General features: G+C 38.2%; 1 protein-coding gene across 3 annotated transcripts in view; it reads left to right on the forward strand.

The window, feature by feature from the left end:
• LOC149253499 (protein FIP1-like) overlaps positions 1-20,064 on the forward strand; it is a 482,913-nt gene that overhangs the window by 69,458 nt on the left and 393,391 nt on the right. For all 3 annotated transcript variants that reach the window (XR_016267076.1, XM_089459927.1, XM_089459926.1), the window contains exon 4: positions 6,166-6,215. Coding sequence is in view for 2 of the 3 variants with exons in the window: in XM_089459927.1 (XP_089316053.1) it covers positions 6,166-6,215 (50 nt within the window). In the remaining variant the exon portion in view is untranslated. The remainder of the gene's footprint in view (positions 1-6,165; positions 6,216-20,064) is intronic.

Here is a 20,064-nt window from a genome sequence, read left to right on the forward strand (position 1 = left end):
ATCGAGCGATTCCATTCATCGCACGACACGTGTCCGGCAGATGAGAGAGAAAACCGCTGCTCATTGCATGCTAACGGTCGAGAAAGTCAACCGCGCGAAATGAGCGAATAACGTAGGATCCGGGGGCTCCAGATCTGACGGCGGAGATTGCGCCCGATGGAGAAATCAGATTTGACAGGGGAATTAAGCCGCAACGTAAAGAAGTTTGAAGTTGATTTGGTCGCTGAGTTGGCGGATGAGTCATTCCACAGTGTAACTAGATTACCGAACCGTCGAGACAGAGCTGGCGCAGTTCGCAAGAGGAAAAGTGGCCGCTCCCTCTAAGCCATTGACGATGATGCAGAGGCAGGGAACTCCAAGCGAATAGCAGCAGGCGATCCGAAGGGGCGGAAGAGGAATCGAACAGTCAAGAACAGATTGGCTTTAGTCCATGAACAAACAGAGAACAGAACACGACGACGAAGAAGAGAGAAGAGAACGAAGACAGAGAGAGCGAGAGTAAAGAAGAGATAGTGAAGCAAAACGCAGAAAACAGAGAGCCGAGCTGACCTAAGGCAGCATCGAGCAGACAGAAAGCTTGAGACGTTCAAGCAATCCTTGAGAGGATCTGTCGGGAATTGAGCACCACATTGGGCTTCTCCCATTAAAGACCAAAGAGGTCAAGATTTGGTAAGGAAAAGAGTCTGTGTACTCTAGTGGCTTGGGGAATCCAAGAACCACCCTACCAAGCATCATCTATTTAAGGAGACTCTAATTAAGCTCCTCACTGTAAAAGGCTCTGCTTTAAAGACACAATAGAAGAAGGCCACCATTGAAAACTGGACTGGAGACGTAGCCCTAGAGGATAGGGTGAACTCCTTATTAATTGTTGTGTTCTTGTACTTGCTTACTGTGTTTCTCTTATTGTTTTCCATTCTTCTAGTGTCTGTGTATTTTGCAATCTAATCGATCCGTTGCCTAAGATAACATAGACACACATCAGCACGAGTCTGTAATATCTTTATTTATTAATTAATTAACTGAGGTCACCCACGAGTGATTTTCAGATCAAAGAGCGAAGGGAAAAGGAGGCAGAGGAAGCCTTAAAGGGCTTGACGTTGGGGGGATAGGGAAAATTAGGGCCCTATAAGGTCACGACTAGCCTTTGAGGCAGTTGTCTAGGGCTTAGGAGGGGAGCCGAGTGGCGTAGGGCCCATGGCTAGGCCCCTAAAACCCCTAACGTTGGGGCTAGGGAGGGAGGCCGAGGCCTCTAGGGCTTACGACCTGCCCTAAAAGGCCTAAAAATGTTAACGTAGAGGGATTTAAGGCTAACGCAGGGAGGATAAAGGCGAACACTGGCCTTGGAAAGGCTGGATCTGGGCCTGGGAAGGCTGAAACTCAAAATCACAGCTTCAAAAAAATTTATTTGCTTCAGATCTGAATTTTTCTGCAAATTCTTCAATGGCTGACTTTGCAAAAAATTGTAGAGGCTAGATCTTACCCTCAAGGGCTTAGATCTAGCTCTATTCTAGCTTTCTCCACTTGGTCTCACTTGCACAAATAGATTTACAAATACCCAAAATCCCAAATATATATAAAATCTCAAAACCCCAAAACCCTAATTAGCAAAAATAATTTACAAAATTTACAAATATACAAGGGTTTTAAAATAATTTTTTATTAATTTTTCTTTGATAAATGGCTAATAATACTTTGGAAAATTGATGCCCACTATAGCTTTAGTGAAGTTAAATCAACCACATAAATATTTGGAGTCCAAACAAATTCGGTTCATACCCACAGTTTGTGAACTTGGAGACCAAGGATTGGGGAACTTATAAACACTAATATATTTCTCAAAAAAATTGTTAGACAAATGGCGAATCAAATCATCTAAGAAAAATCCAAAATCTATCAATAGGATGGCTTTATTCCCATCTAATGTAAAACAAATTTTTACATTAATCAACACAGTATAGGAAAGCTCGTACCCAACACATACCACAAATCAACGAACATTGAATGCCTTGAACTGCACCCCAAAGTCTTATGATTCAAATAAACGTTCATAATGGGACAATACTAATAGTGTTACATCAATGCTTTTGCGACAATTTCTTAGCCAAACATCAGATGACTTTGACATACAAATGACTCTATATATAGATAAATCCTCCAAGTGGAGAAATAATGGCTAGTTGGCTTGATTCTTGTCAAAATAATCTTTGCCCTTGATAAATCTTTGATGATCTTTTAATATTAGCCGTTGAAAATATTTATTTTGAGGAATTTTCAAATTTCTTATTAAATCCCCTTTTTATTAGCTAAAAATTAATTATTTTGAGCTAATTTCCTCAAAAATTTGACTTTGACTTAACCACCAGTGTCCAAGGGTCCAAATTTTCTTGATATTTCCAATATTCCCTTGATGGGGAACCTAAAAAAATTAATTCTTTTGAGACCCACGAATTTTTCCACTTGGAAAATTTAAATTTTCTAGACATTTTAATTTTGACCCTAATTAATTAAATTTCTCGCTTAGGATTAAATTTATTTTTGACAGAAAATTTAATTAATTGACACTTGAGGGGATTAAATATTTTTTTTTACCGTCTAATATTTTATCCATGGTGTCTAAGCATGAGGGATGATGCAGTAAAATATTTTTTACACAAGATTTTTACAATTCAACTCTCAAAGGGGGAACACCCATTTGGCTTAGACCCTCAAATTACATACCCAATTTTGCGACACAATGTGATTTAGTAGACCAAGTGATTTGTAATAAAATAATATAGCCAATTAGCTTAAATTATTTCCAAATCACTTTTACATAAGACTCGACTAGAACACTAGGATTATATTAAACTTTGACTAATAATTCCACCTTAGCTTTGGGGGGAGGTTGGAGGGAAAACTCTGCCGACCATTCGTGTTTAGAAACACAGATGAGCTAGTGAGACGAAAAACCTCCTAGGATGATATTAATGCAAAAATAATAGGCTTACCTAGGTTGTTACATACATTCATGTTCTTACTAGCATCATTTACATTAAAAATTTGCAAAAAGGGTTTACAATAACATAATGCTGACAGCTGATGATCACGATCCTTTGAAGAAAAATATGGTACATTTGCTTCCTTGGAACTTTGATAAAATGAGTGGATCAAGGGGTAACACTGCCAAAATCTTACTTGTCAATAATTCCAAGACCTACATAGGCATAGTGCAATAAATGCCAACGAACTATAGGTAGCCCTTTGTTTTCTCCATATTTGTCCTACAAGAAAGACCTTAACGTCTTATCCAATTTGAAGCATGATGTCATAGTTGGAACAGATAGGATTCTAGATGTTGATATGGCTGAACTTTCGAGCCAAATTCTGTAGGACTGTCTGCAATCTGTGTTCTCAGAAGCCTTTGCTTTTGTCCCAATGAATGGGATCTTGTTTGATTGGACTCTCGTGGATATTTATTTGCGTCAAGGGGAATGAGGTGCTCTATATTTTGAGTGGTGGGAGATCCACATTACTTAATATGTGAATGCAATGCTAAAAAATCCAGATAAAAACATACATACTAGCATAGACCCATCTTAAAGCCCAGATCTATTAAGTGTGGAAAGTTTGCACCAAGGGTTCATTGATTTCTCTTGTTGCTTAATAAATCCACTATTAGGATGGATATCTGCTAGTAGCTTTGACTGACCTCTCATGCTGTACTTATATGATGCTCTTGGTTATCTGCTGGAATCAGCAAGGGTACATGGGAAAATATGGGGGATTAGATCACCAGAGATAAAGAGGTCCTCAATAATCATTTTGCTGATGAGTCAATGCTATTGGTTTGCTTCAAACCTGACTGAGACGATGAGATGTCTACACACCTTTTATGCAGCCTCGGATGCTGTTATTAGTGATCATAAACCTGCGTTTTGGCTAAGTTGTTATAATGAATGTCCCTCATGGATTGCTTGGAGTACGAAGAGGGTGAGGCAGAGGGAGACTGTCTGATGATTTTTCTTTTCTTCCAAAGTAGAAAAATTTCCAACTCTTCACTTCATCAAAATTGAAATATACTTTCCGTCAGCTGTAATTTGAGAATTCCTTATGTTGTGGCATGGTTCTAGTTTAGATAATGGAGGGCTATTCCAAGGGATTCCTGTGTATCTACTATCTACTATGTTGGTTATTTTTTTTTCTAAGAAATTCTATGTCAATTCTAATCCAGTATGGCACTGTTGTATTTTATATAACATGGTTCTTAAGCATGGAAACAATAAATATCAGTATCTGTGAATTAAGTACTCAAACATGTTTCATAATATTCCGTGAGCTTATCCAAGTCATTATTATGGAGGATATGTAGTTAAACGTCATTTTTCTAATATTTACATCATAGTCAGTTCCTTCACTCCTAAGTTGCTAGAGTGCAGAGCGGAGCAGGAGCATCATATTCCAAAAATCTTCAGGAGCAGAGTATCTTTTACACACACACACACAAATGGGAGTCAATAACTAGAACACACTATCATCCTTGCCGCTAGAGATTGCATTAAACTGCGGCCAATGTAGTCTCTTGGCTCAATATAACAGCTCACAAACCATATCAAGTGGACTAGCCAAATTAGTTCCAGAATATATGAAAACATGCATATTTATGCTACTTGTAGATGAATACAACATTATTATGAAGTTATCAATGCTATTCATAATACATTAAAGATTATATTGAAACATTGAGTGAAGGAGTTATGAATAAACAAGCAAGAACATTTAAATGAGAAACATAAATGACAAGCAATTTTCCACCATTGCTTACATTGGGATCCTCATCATATCATCCTTCATTCTTTGCCTCTACCTTGACGCTTGAGAGACATCAGTTGGTACCCCCCAATTGTGATGAAACTAAATCCAAGCCTTAAAATATAGAAAAAGCTTAACATGCCTAATCAATGATTCTATTTTGAGTGAATGGTACATTTTTTCGAAGGCCATGACAATGGAGTTCAACATTCAACACCACCAACATTGGGGTACATAAAAGGCTTTGTGCTCTTAATTAAATTCCAACTATCTACCCTCATATGTGATAGAATCCAATGAAAATATTGCAATCCCATCAATCCTGAAAACTATTAAGTCTGTCGAATTTTGAATTGGATATGGAATTGTACTGCCTCCATGAAGTCAGATGAGGTTGGAACTGCTCCTAAACATCTTGAAACAATTAATGGTAATGTGAAGAATTTAAGTAAAAGTTGACATTTCCTTTATCTTTCCTTTTTGAACTTTTACCTTAAGAATTTAACATTACCATTAGTTGCGAACATTTTTGGTCAGACCTACTCCAAAAACCAAAGTCATCTTTCAATGTATATAAGGAGCACATGGTGGGCGTCCACGAAGCATCTAGGGAGTGCCCAGCTAGCATGCAATGAGCGTCTAGGGAGCATCTAGGGAGTGCCCATAGAGCATCCAGGGAGTGCCTTGGGATTGCACTCCTTGGCTTCTAGAGCATTGTAGAGAGTGCCATGCTGTTAAAAGGGTAGGAAGCATCTCAAACTCATTTTTACCATGCTCTTGAATTTCCCACGGGCTCTCCTTCGATGCTTCCGCTAGGGGCACAATTTTGAGGGGGGCAGCTGGCCCTGGGTGGCACTCCTGGTAACATGGCTTCAATCTTCCAGATAAGGGAGTCAATAGGGGTATATATGGATTAGGAACCAAAAAGGTGTAAATTTCCCTTTTCGATATTTATATTCAAGGCATTGTTATTGCATGGGAGCTTCTAAGTGCTCTTCTTTTCAATCCTGATTTTTTCATCTTAGCTGTTGTCATGTTGAAATTTGAATATAACAATAAAAAGGTGGAGGTCATTTATAAGTTGTAAATAAAATGGCCATGTTCTATAGGATTTCAATTGAGGTTTTGAAACTTTTTGTTAGATGACCTTAATGGAAAATCACAACTTCATGAGGATTTTTTTAGAACTGAAATTTGTTTCAACAAGTTTTTGGAAAAAGTGTATTTCTTGATGGCTAAGAAATCTAGATGTTTCTGTTTTTTGTTTGAAGCTCTAGGTTTCTTGTTGCTTAAATTTTTGAGTTGCAGAAGTTCATTTTTATTATTCTTTGGCCTTAGTGTTTTCTTTGTACTAATACATTATGTGGTTTCTAATAGGTTTTCTGCAACATTACTTACTTTACCAAGTTAAGAAAGAACAGATGAAGGTATGTAGATCTATATGTAAGACATCTTTCTTATCGAGAACATTGGAAATTAATATCTTTTTATGGGTATCAAATGTTTTCTCTTTCGATTTCAATGTGGTGTTTGTGCCCATATACTCTTTTATATTTCATATAGTTTAGATTAATTGGGGTGTTCAATACTTGTCTATTTATTAGAATAGTGCTATTTTGAAAGTTGAATGGGCATGCAATTTATATACTAGCCTATCCTAGTAATCTTCTTGGGGGAATGGAAAATTTACAATAACATAAGATAAATTTTTTAATGTCCAACAAAGGACCATAAAGTTAGGTCATTGGGACTCAAAGATATATCTGCTTTGAATTACAAAGTGGGAGAGCCTTAACAACTCCTTGATGATGCTGAAAAAGAAGAGAATGAAAGAAAATGAAGTGTAGAATAAAGAAGTGTCTAGCTAAGCAAATCACTATGCTCAACTCCAACGAAAAGAATATATATATTTATAACAATAGTATAATTGTTGTGATATTCTAGGAGAGTCCAAGACTAGAAATTTGGAGATCTTGGTGGTGAGCTAGCGGGAAAGATAGGGATATAGATGATATGAAGTTCTCATGAGCCTAACAACCAAGGGTGAGAGAATGGGGGGGTACTGAGGTACTTGTTGCACTCATTTTTGTCAAAGTTCCGAGGAAGCAGATGTACCTATTTTTTCAAACGATCAAGATCATCAACCATCAACATTATGTGTCATTGTAAACTCATTCTGCAAGTTATGTAATGTAAACGCTGCTAGTAAGACAATGAATGTATGTAACAACCTAGGTAAGCCTATTATTTTGGCGATAATTTCATCCTAGGAGGTTTTTCGTCTCATTGACTCATTGGTGTTTCTAAACACGGATGGTTAGCAAAGTTTTTCCCTCCAACCTCACCCCAAAGCTAGGGTGGAATTCCTCGTCAAAGTCTTAGGTGAGTCTTAATGTTTTAATCGAGTTTTATGTAAAAGTGATTTGGGAATAATTTAAGCTAGTTGGCTAAATTATTTTATTACAAATCACATGTTTTACTAGATCATATTGTGTCACAGATTGAATATGTAATTTGAGGGTTTAAGTCAAACGGTATTCCCTCTTTGAGGGTTGAATTGTAAAAAATCTTATGTAAAAAATATTTTAATGCATGGTCCCTCATACTTAGACATCATGGCTAAAATATTAGAGGGTGGAAAAAATATTAAATCCCCTCAAGTATCAATTAATTAAAATTTCTAGCAAAAATTAAATTAAATCCTAAGCCATAAAATTAATTAATTTAGAGTCGAAATTAAAATGTCTTAGGAAAATTAAATTCTCCAAGTGGAAAATTCGTGGGTATCAAAAGAATTAATTTTTGGAGGTCTTTCACCAAGGGAATATTGGATATTTCAAGAAAAATTGGATCCTTGGACCTTGGTGGTTAAGTCAAACTCAATTTTTTGAGGAAATTTGCTCAAAATAATTATTTTGAGCTAATAAAAATGGAATTAAATGATAAATTGGACCCTTGGACCTTGCTTACTTATTAGCGTCTTCTTTCATTTATTATTGTTAGTGTTCTTGTTGGAAATCAAGATTGTCATTAGACCAAAACCTGTAGGTGTTAGTTAGCGATTGCATCACTAGAGATAAGGATGCATGAGAGGCGGTTATTCCATGTCATGAAACACATGGGGAGCGTTGGTTTATCCAATGTCCAACAATCTCCCCCACAATGCGAGCCGGGTGTGTATCGAACTCGTGACCTACGCTCTGATACCACTTGTTGGGAATCACGATTGCCGTTAGACCAAACCCCGTAGGTGTTGGTCAATGATCGCATCGCCAAAGATAAGGATCCATGAAAGGCAGTTAGTCCATGTCGCGAAACACAAAGGGAACGTTGGCTTATCCAATATCCAACAATTTTGTGATCTGACCTATGTATATTTAGCTTTGAATGACAACCCAACACAAAGATCAGCCCAAACAGTAAACTACTATGTCCTCTCCATTGAAAATGAATGATGAAAATGAAGTGTCCAAGCTCATATTTATACTAGTTTTGATCTTCAATGAAAAGGCGTGTCCCTTGGAGGAGAGCCGACTTGGACATGTAGGTTCATGTTGGCTAACAGAGAAAATATATTATATTTTAACTTATCATTTTCTATCAATCTAGGAGTTAGAGGGCATGTAATAGCTCGTTAGAAAGGGAAAATTGTCCTATACAAGATGGTGTCAATTTCATCCTTCAATGAGGTCATTTTACCATCAATAAAATTATGTTTGTGAGACTGTCATTCTAATGGTAGCGTTTAGTATTTTATGTCTATGTTTTTGGCATTCAAGGTTAGGCTTCTTCATTCAGGACTTGACATTAGGAATAAGGCTTCTGTTTTTTATATATTAGGCCTTCAAGTTTATGACAACAAGAAGAGGGTTCCTTCACATATCTAGGTTAGCACATCACCTATCAAGCATTAGTTCTAGGGCTTGCATCAAGGATTAGGGCTAGGGATTTATCAGGCATCAATGATCATTCAAGATAGATCATGGGCATCTAGGGATTCATTGTTCATCATTGGATCATGCATCATTTTCATGGATAGGGTTTTCTCCTAGGGTTTGTATGAGGTTAGGATTATTCATGTATCACAAGAATATTTTCCATCTCCAATAATGCCTTCTTGACATGAATGACAACTTTGACCAACAGTCTCCCCCTTTGTCATTGATGGCAATATTCATACTCTTTCAACAATTTCTCCCCCTTTGACATCAGTGGAAAATGGGTTGGCAAAGTACTCCCCCTAACATGCTACTTCTCTTCATCGTATTTTCTTCATCAATGATAGTTCTTCATGATAGATATGTTGCTCCCCCTGCCATAGTGTTCTTCTTTAAAGTACTTTCTCTCTGTAAGCCTCTGCATGCCTTCATGGAAATGGATGAGGTAGATGATCAACCAACTCCCCCTGCCTGCATAAGCTCCTCTAGCTCTTCTTTTTGCCCAAGTCAAGAAAGATTGCCGTCTTGTGATCAAGTGGAAGACATTCAATAATGGTCCATCAGATGAGTAAAGGATCATGTTCTTCAAAGGAGTTGCTCCCGAGAGATGATATTTCAAAAGATGATTGTCTATGTGTGGCTCATCAAGAATTTTAGAGGGCTCTTCACGAATAGCTTCTGGAAGAATAGTCAAGAATCATAAGCCCCCCAATAGTATGCATGGTCTTCTTCTTTGCAGAATTTCATCCTCAAAACTTGGAATATCATATCTGCCAAAGATGCATTGATCAGATCAACAACATGAGTGGATGTCTTGAGTGTTCAAGGGACTTTTGGATCCAGTTTGATTCCTTCTCCATACTTGTGCAACTTTCTTTTCTTGCTTAGTAGACATGCTTATAGCTTGTTTAGGGACCCAAGTCAAGTTACAATTACAAGCCATATATCCAATGTTATGACAATTGAAGCATTCCATCTTGTTCGTGAATGAGGAATTGTGACTTCTTCTTGCATAGTTGCTTGTAGGGTGCTGATGTGGACCATTATATTTGTCCTTGTGGTATGCCCTACAATCCTTTGCCATGTGCCCAAAATTTGTACAAAAATAACAATAACAAAAAAATATACCTTGGTACCTGGAGGATGGAGATTGCCTTGATGTACTTCTAAATTCATTCTGTTTTGGGGTCCTTTGATAAAATTTATTGCCTCTTGTATTGTTGACACCATCTGCATATCTTCTTGGATTAGGGTTTCTTCCAATGTCATCTTGACTCTTCTCCTTGCTTTTGTTGGTATTGGGGGCATCGATATTTCTTCCAAGCTTCTTCTCCACATCCTTGTTTGAATCATTAGGGTTTGCATCATTCTTGTTTGAGGGTTCAACTGCTTAACCAAGACCTGTTTTATCAAGAGGAGATCTTTGATGACTTAGAATGTCATCTAGGGTTTGGGAGCTCTTTCGACTCTTGTTTAGATGATCAACTTCTTTCTTTAGGAGATCAATTTCTTCTTTCATCATCTTGCATTCTTCATCCTTCTTTGCTAGATGGTTCTCCATTTCTTCCTTCATCTTGGTTGCTTCACATGATTGGGCCTTAAGTGAGGTGATATCTAATTTTAATTTGGAGATATCTTCATCCTTTTCTTCTAGTTGGCATGTCATGGCATTTCTCCATTGCCCTTTCATCCCATTGTGCTTGTTTCTTTGCTTCTTCTAGTTGAGATTTAAGGGAGGAAACCTCTTCCTTGTATTGACCAATTTTTCTTTCAAGTTTGTTCAAGTCTTCATGTCTTTGTTCAAGATGGCTTGACAAAGTTTCTTCCCTTTTCTTTGCTTTATCCAATTGATTTGTCATGGATATGACTTCTTCATGATGCCTTTTCTTGTTTTGATGAAATTCCTCCTTAAGCTTGGTGAGCTCCTTATCTCTTTCTTGTACTTGAAGCTTGAATAGGTCAACTTCCTTTCTTGTCTTATCAAGGTCATGGTCACCATCCTGTGCTTGCTTCTTGAGCTCCTCATTTTCCCTATTCAATTTGCTTATCTCTTCTAGGGCAGCTATAAGTTTTGCCTTGAGATCTTCTTTGGGATAATCTTCAATTTCTTCATCTTCTAGGTCCTCCTTGGTTTTGATGTCTTCATTCTTGTTTTCAGCTTTCTTTATGCATTCTAGATTTCCTTCTTGCTTTCCATCGTCTTCATGAATAAAAGTCATGGTCAATGCTCCTTTTGAGTGAAGATCTTGAAGTTTGTCCCACATGCCTTTTGTCGATGAACATTTCTCCACTTTGGCCTTTATAGGATATGGTAGCCCACTCAAGATTGCTTTTATTGCTCTTGCATTATACTCCTTGGAGTCTCCTTCCATTGCGCTTTCAGTAATCACTGGTTCCCAGACTTCAAAATCTTGAGCCATTAAGAAATTCTTCATTCTTGCCTTCCATATATCAAAGTTTCCATTGAACAATGGAGCTTTCGCAATTTAACTATATTCTACTTTCATGGTTGAAGAAGAGACATCTTCAGAAGGATTGGAGGATTTCTTCCTTGGCTTTGCCATTTGTGTTCTAAGAATCTACCTTCAAGCTATTAGGCTTTGAGTGAAGGCACAGGCTCAGAACCAATTGTTGGAAATCACGATTGCTGTTAGACTAAAACCTGCAAGTGTTAGTCAACAATCTAATGGCCAGAGTAAGGATCCACGAGAGGCGGTTAGTCCATGTCATGAAACTCACGAGGAGTGTTGGTTTAACCAATGTCCAACAATTCTTTATCATCAAACAACTACCAAATCGTAAAGAACAATGAGACAAAAGGACACAAGATGTAGGCGATCAGCGAGGGCCAAAACCTCTCCAACTGAGAGGAAAACCCATAAGAATTCTTCTCTTCTTATATAACTTCAATTGACGAATTCCAAGACCCTCGAAGACCAAGTCAACTTTTTCCTTCCTGAACAGCGTCCAACAACAAACTTCGAACTTCTAGCAACTTCTCCAACAACTTCGACCCCAAGAACAATTTGTGCAACTTCGACCTTGATGCAGCTTCAACAACTTCGACCTAGCAACTTCACAACTTTGACCTAGAAGCAACTTCATAGCTTCGACTTAGAGGCAGCTTTATAACCTCGACCTTGCAACTTCACAACTTCGACCTTGCAGTTTCACAGCTTCGACCTTGCAACTTCATAGCTTCGATGCAACTTCACTGCTTCGACCTTGCAGCTTCCCAGCTTCGATGCAGCTTCATAGCTTCGATGTAGTTTTAGAGCTTTGATGTAGCTTCAAAATTTCGTCTTGCCTAGTAACTGTAGAAACCCTGACAAAAGAGAGAGAGAGAGACCCAAAACATCGAACGTGTTCTTTTTCTCCTTCTACGTCCTTTTCCAACTTCTATCTTGTGGAGATCGAACTTGCTTGAGTGAGTATCCAAATGAGGTCGAATTCCTTCTTATTTATAGGCTTGTGAGGGGTACGAATTGCTATCTTGAGGCCGACTTGTCCCTTCATGTAAGCCGTCTTGATCTTTGTGCCATGACGAGGTCTTGGTGGGTCTTTTGACTCTATTTTGACTCAATAATTTTTTTCTTTACAATGCGTAACATGCCCAAATGGGTCTTCAATAAATGACAATGAGTCGATTGACTTTATGACAAACCTAGAATCACTCAATGGGTGCTAGACCTAAAAATAAGTTTCCCTTGAGCATGAAACCCATGCCTCAGGAACAAAAATAATAAATTTATTTTTCTCTTTTCATTAAATACATAAAATCACGATTACATATGTCATTATGAAGACCAAACCTAGTTACATATTTCAACGCGAAGGACTATTCTCAGCACTTACTGGCACATTTCAAGACGAGAATATTTGGGTAGTCGATAGTGGAGCATCAAGACATATGACTGGTCAACACAAGCAACTAAAAACATTGTCAAAAGGAAAGTCCTCTTACTCCATAGAGCTCGGTGACAACAAGAGCCACCCTATGAGAACCTCGCTAGAGCTGGAGAATGGAGGAAACATTCATCTCCAACAATATCCTGTTTGTTCCAAGTTTGCACAAGAATTTACTTTCCATTTCATGTCTAAAAGATAATGGTGGTAAAATTGCTTTCATAGATGGAAAGGTAGTAGTATGGTATAAAAACTCAAGCGTAGAGGAAGCCAGGATGATTGGGATTCGTGAAGGAAGGCTTTACATAATGATAACTCCCCTCGCTCAAGCCTTGGTTCACATCAAATTAAGCCCATGTGAACTTTGGCATAGAAGATTTGGTCATCTTCACTACAAAATCTTACCAACTCTAAACACAATAGTAAATGGCATCCCTGAACTCAAGGAAGATCATGAAGGAGTATGCAAGGGATGTGCATTGGGCAAAAACACCAAGAGACCATTTGGAAGCAGTGCTTCAAGGTCAAAAGAAATTCTGGATCTCATTCATTCCGATGTTTATGGTCCCATGAATCCAAAGTCTCTTGGAGGTCATCTATATTATGTAACATTCATTGATGGCCATTCAAGGAAAACTTGGGTTTATTTGATGAAATCCAAGGATGAAGTATTCAACAAATTTCAAGAATTCAAAGCTGAGGTAGAGAACCTTATAGAAGGAAGCATAAAGATCTTAACATTTGACAATGGAGGAGAATATACTTCAAAAGAACTCATAGCTTTCTGTAAGGAGGCTGGGATTATGAGGGAGCTGATAGTCCCATACAATCCCGAACAAAATGGAGTTGCAAAACGAAAGAATAGATCCATTGAAGAAAGTGTAAAAGCCATGCCACATGATCAAGATTTGCCAAAATTTCTATGGGGTGAAACAACTAAGGCTGTTGTATACATTCAAAATCGAAATCCTCAGAGGTCGCTAGATAACATGACTCCCAATGAAGCATTCACTGGGAAGAAACCAAGTGTGGACCATCTTCGAATTTTTGGCTGTCTTGTTTATATTCATATACCGAAAGACAAGAGAAAGTAATTGGATCCTTAAGGCATGAAAGGAACATTTGTTGGCTACAATAATACTTCGAAGGCATATAGGATCTACATAAAGGAAGAACACCGAATAGAAGTTAGTCGAGATGAGATATTTGATGAGAATATTGCATTCAAGAAATCAAAAGAACTCCCAATGGACTCTGATGATGAAGAATTTCCTTTATTTGAAGAGGAAGGAACAAGCGAGGAAGAAGAACCAAATAATGAAGATGAAGGTCCCAGTGAACCAATACAATCGGTGGTCATCCCCGAAACTAGAAAAGACCTAACTGGTTGAAGTCTACTCTACTAGATGCAGAAGGACATGGAGCAGCCCAGGGCACATTCAGGGAAAGTAAGAAGCCCAAAAGATACTCTAGATATGCAGCATACATGACAAAGCTGATAGAAGCAGAGCCATCCACCTTTGAAGAGGTTGTCAAACATCAAGAATGGAAGGATGCCATGAATGAAGAGTATCAATCGATAATGAAAAATGGAGTTTGGGAGATCATACCTAGGCCTGAAGACAAATCTGTGGTAACTTCCAAATGGCTCTACAAGATTAAACATGCGACAGATGGAAGTATTGATAAGTATAAGGCAATATTTGTGGCTAGGGGCTTCTCTCAACAAGAAGGCATCGATTATGAAGAGACATTTGCTCCTACAACAAGGTATACAACTATACGTTCACTAGTCTCTTTGGCAGCATCAATGTGATGGAACATTCATAAAATGGATGTCAAGACTCAAGACTGCATTCTTGAATGGCACGATTGCTGAAGAAGTATAGAGCAACCCTTGGGATTTGAGTCAAGAATAGAGAGATTTATGTTTGCAGGTTGAAGAAGCCATTATATGGCCTTAAGCAAGCACCAAGGGCATGGAATGCAAGGGTGGATGCATACCTACAAAGATTGGGCTTCACAGAGAGTTTTGTTGATCCAAATCTCTATATCAAGTTTGTGAAGAATGAGCCTGTAATCATTCTTCTATATGTGGATGATCTTCTCTTGACAGGTGTGGAAGGTTGAATCCAAGAATGCAAGAAGCAACTAGTAGCAAAATTCGACATGAAGGATCTAGGGTTGATGCACTACTATCTGGGACGGGAAGTTTGGTAGGGACCTGGTGAGATTTATCTAGGTCAAGGAAAGTATGTGATCGAGATGCTAAAGAGGTTTGGTATGATGGATTGGAAACCTATGACAAGCCCCATGATCACAAACTTGAAAATGATAAGAAGTTCTGAATCAAGCCTAGTGGATCCTACTAGGTATAGACAATTGATTGGCTCACTGATGTACTTGGTGAATACTCGACTAGACATATGTTTTGCAGTAAATGTTCTTAGTCAATTCAAAGTTGAGCCAAAGCATGATCACTGGATAGTGGCCAAGCACATACTGAGATATTTGCAAGATACAGTCCACTACTGCCTAAAGTACGATAGGAGTGATGTCCACTTGATTGGATATACAGATTCCGACTGGGGAGGCAGAGAGCAGGATGGAATAAGCACTTTAGGAGGATGTTTTAGTTTGGGATCCTCCATGGTCTCATGGATGAGCAGAAAGCAAGAATCAGTTGCTTTAAGTAGTGCTGAGGCTGAATATATCACAACTTGTGAAGTAAGCACATAAGTTGTCTGGTTGAGAACGTTGTTGTTCGACTTGTTTGAAGGTCCAATGGAGCCTACAATGATACATTGTGACAACAACAGTTGTATAAGGTTGTCTGAAGACCCAATGTTTCATGGAAAGACAAAGCATATAAACAACAAGTATCACGAAAGACAAAGCATATAAACAACAAGTATCACTACATTCGAAAGTTGGTGCAGGATGTTGTGTTGCAGCTACGATATATCTCCACTGATGAACAGGTAGCTGACATCTTGACAAAATCTATTCCTAATAAGAAGCTTGTGTATGAGGGATCTTGAATCATAGATTTCTGTAAGGAAGTTGGGATTAAGAGGGAGCTGATAGTCCCATACAATCCCGAACAAAATGGAGTTGCAAAACGAAAGAATCTATCCATTGAAGAAAGTGTAAAAGCCATGCTACATGATCAAGATTTGTCGAAATTTCTGTGGGGTGAAGCAACTAAGATTGTTGTATACATTCAAAATCGAAATCCCCACAGGTCACTAGATAACATGACTCCCAAAGAAGCATTCACTGGGAAGAAACCAAGTGTGGACCATCTCCGAATTTTTAGCTTGTCCTGTTTATATTCATATACCGAAAGACAAGAGAAAGAAATTGGATCCTTCAGGCATGAAAGGAACATTTGTTGGCTACAATAATACTTCAAAGGCATATAAGATCTACATAAAGGAAGAACACTGAATATAAGTTAGTCGAGATGAGATATTTGATGAGAATATTGCATTCAAGAAATCAAATGATCTCCCGATGGACTTTGATGATGAAGAACTTCCTTTATTTGAAGAGGAAGGAACAAGGGAGGAAGAAGAACCAAATAATGAAGATGGAGGTCCCAGTGAACCAATACAAGGTACAATCCATTACTGCCTAAAGTACGATAGGAGGAATGATGTCCACTTGATTGGATATATAGATTCCGACTGGGGAGGCAGAGAGCAGGATGAAATAAGCACTTTAGGAGGATGTTTTAGTTTGGGATCCTCCATGGTCTCATGGATGAGCAGAAAGCAAGAATCAGTTGCTTTAAGTAGTGCTGAGGCTGAATATATTACAACTTGTGAAGTAAGCACATAAGCTGTCTGGTTGAGAATGCTGTTGTTCGACTTGTTTGAAGGTCCAATGGAGCCTACAATGATACATTGTTTCAACACCAATTGTATAAGGTTGTCTGAAGACCCAGTGTTTCATGGAAAGACAAAGCATATGAACAACAAGTATCACTACATTCGAAAGCTGGTGCAGGATGGTGTGTTGCAGCTACAATATATCTCCACTGATGAACAGGTAGCTGACATCTTGACAAAATCTCTTCCTAATAAGAAGCTTGTGTATTTGAGAGACAAGCTTGGACTAGTTGATATATCCTCCCTAGTTGAGAAGGAGAGATAGACACATCATTCTTGTATTCACTTGGGGTGAAAAAATGGAGGATTGGTTAAGCATCTGGCATCCGATACTCTTTGAGGATGAGGTAGGGCATCCGAGATAAATCATAAGAGTAATTGTAGAGGACGAATATTCTTTGAGGACTGGGAATCCAAGATAAGAATAGTCTTGGAAGGTCATACCCTGTGAACACCAGGGTGGGATATGTAGCTTGAGAGACAATGATGAAGGTGTCTATAAATCATTGGTCTCACCAACATTGTGCTCATTCTCTTGTGGAGAGATAGAGCTGTTAGTCAAGGCCTTGCTATGTGACAATGCTGGTTGTTATGATGCTAAACAAATGGGCTACCAATTCGACTCTTCTTATGAGATATCTTTAGATTGAGAATGTCCATGTACCATTTATGAATACCTCCCTAGTTAAGAGGGAGTGTTGAAAAATGTGTAACTAGGTTCGGTCTTCATAAATATGAAATGTACTTTTAGATTCTTTTATATTGTAAAATGAAAGAAAAAATATTATTATTATTTTTGGAGCATGGGTTTCATGCTCAAGGTCTTTTATTTTAGAGGTTAAGCACCCATTGAGTGCTTTTAGGGTTTGTCCTAGGTTAAGAAGTCAAAAGAGTCATTGTCATATGTTGAAGACCCCATTGGGCACATTGTAACTTTTAAAAAGAATTATTTTTGTATTTGAAAATTTCAAAATACCCTTCAAGACCAAGTCGGCTTGCTAGCAAATAAGTCGACCTATTTTGAGGATCTTCATCCACCTTGGAAGCCTATATATAGGAGGGAACTCAACCTCCTAGAGACACAATTCATTCTCTCATCAAGCAAGCGAAGGAGAAGAAGAAAGAGGCTAACAAAGAAGGAGAAGGAGAAGGATCAAGTGTTTGGGCTATTTTTTCTCTCTCTTCACACGTGCGAAGAAAGGAAGGTAGGGTTTCTACTGCTGGGTTAGGGTTTTGCTGCTACAGGATTGAACTTGGAAAAGGAGTAGGAAGAAGGTCGAATTAGGTCATCCTCAAGCCCTAGAAGAAGGAGAAAGCCAAGAAAAGGTTTGAAGAAGTCTTGGAAGCCCTAAATAAGCTCACATGTGTGGAAGCTATTGCTGCTGGGATGGCCGAAAATTTCAGTTTTGTAGTAGAGGCCGAAATTCTGTTGCTGGTGTCGAAGTTATGCTGCTGGAAGAGATTTGAATGGGTTTGACTTAGGCAAAAAGGAGCATGTAATCAAGGAGGCTGGACGTGGTCTTGGAAGGGTATTAGTCTTGGTCAACAGGTCTTGGAATTCGTCAATTGAGGAATCTATAAGAAGAGGATATGTATGGGTTTTCCTCTCATGTGGAGAGGTTTTGGCCTTGGCTTGTAGTCCATACCCTGTGTTCTTGTGTATCGATGTTCTTCTTGTTTTGGTAGCTGTTTGATGATACAAATAAACATAATAATAAGAGAAGAAGCTAATAAGTAGAAATGTAAAAAGATATCACAACCGGTTGCCAAGTAAAGAGAAATCATCTTGACTATTGCCCTATAGATTTCTCAACAGCTACTGCCTAGAAGCTTGGTCAAACTGCCCAAAATATACTTGGTCAAATAGATTAGAATCTTGGTCCAATTGAGGTTAAACAAATTGCTCAAAATTCGGTCAAACTACCCAGAAAGTCTCAGTCAAACTCTCCCTAGAACTCGGTCAAACATATCAGGTCAACGTTGGTCAACAGACTCCAAAAGAGCTCGGTCAAGCTTTAGAAGACTCCTCCTCTCTCGCATGTGTGAATAGAAGAATATATGTTTTGTGATGATTCCAATTGATGCCAAATGAAGGAGGTCGAATGTGTATATATAGTGGTAAAAGGAGGTGGGCATTTGACCAAGGGTCACACCCATTCACATGGTGTGGCTAACCTGACTTTTTGGAGCCTCCATGAGCTCATAAATAATAAATTTTCTTTCTTTTATTTTGGCTAAGTTGTGTAGCTGGGGAACACTGACCGTAGCTACCAAAAATCAACAGATATGAGTTGTAAACCTTATCTATTGATGAAGTGTTGTCATGATCTGTTGATGAGTTATTAGTGAGATCGAGATCTAGAAGTGGTAAATATCATGAATTATAATTTGATATCATGAGATCAATACATTATGAAAAAGAAGATGGCCAAAAGCCCTTCCTGCCATTCACTTGTCTTGTCTTGCTTGTGTTGATTCTTAACATGGTATTTGAGCACCTTTAGTCTTAAGGGCTGTGAATATATCTTGAAATGCAGTGATTGGAAAATAATTCTTTTAACTGATAAATTTATTATGCAGTTTATTTTGTTTACGACAAAATAATGAATAATTCACACTGCAATTTCTTTCACCATAATTTTTTTTTATTGCGGAAGCAAAAGTAGGAACTAAGACGTGCACACATAAAAAATGACATCGTTATTGCTGGACAATTGTCCCCAGAAAAACCCAATGCGAGAAAATTGGTGCAACAAATGAGTGTTTTATTATTATGCAACAATTTTTTTTTGAGTACAATAAAATGATGCCAAACTGGTGTTTCTATTTGAGAGAAATACTAGCAAAATTTTTTGAGGAAAAATTAACCCTCACTCCAAGCAATCTAGGCTTAGTCTAGCCACTCGCACTGGTTCTCCAAAAAACCTTGCACAACCTTTAATTTGCACTAGCTGGAACTGCCTCAAATTTGCCTCTGACTGATTACTGCTGGTCTGGAAATATCTGGCTTGGCCTTCTGGAAATTTCCTCGACCACTAGTACCTGAAATTGCCTTCCCTTCAGCCAAGTCGAGCTGCCTATATGAAGCTGTACGCAAACCCCTGTGCAAGCTCCTGGAGCTGAAACTCGATCTCCTCTCCTGACTCATCTGGAATTGGAACCTCCTCTGGAATTCTATTGTGCTGCCCCTCTGCCACCTTCTACTCGATCACTGGTTGGATCTCTCCTGCTGAATCACATGCACTAGAAAATCGAATTTCCTTGATCACTAAGTATTTGCAACTAGTGCATTCTCCATCTACCCATGGACGTTTCTTATAATTTCCAGTTGAGACTTCAACGACCACGATTAAAAGTTAATTGATGGTTGAGATAATCTCTAAGTTGATCCGTGTAAGTTTTTAGAGAATTCTCACCTTTCTCATTAATTACTATTAATTTACTAGTTTTCCTAAGTTAGACATAGGAAGAATTTAAATGATGGTCAATTAATTTAATTGAGCTATATCTAGATGGAATTTCCAGAAACGATTTCTGGA

The sequence above is a fragment of the Pinus tabuliformis genome, chromosome 7 (genome assembly GCF_031772625.1).
Source record: "Pinus tabuliformis cultivar Carrire ecotype Pingquan chromosome 7, CPIR1, whole genome shotgun sequence".
Classification (NCBI taxonomy): Eukaryota; Viridiplantae; Streptophyta; class Pinopsida; order Pinales; family Pinaceae; genus Pinus; species Pinus tabuliformis.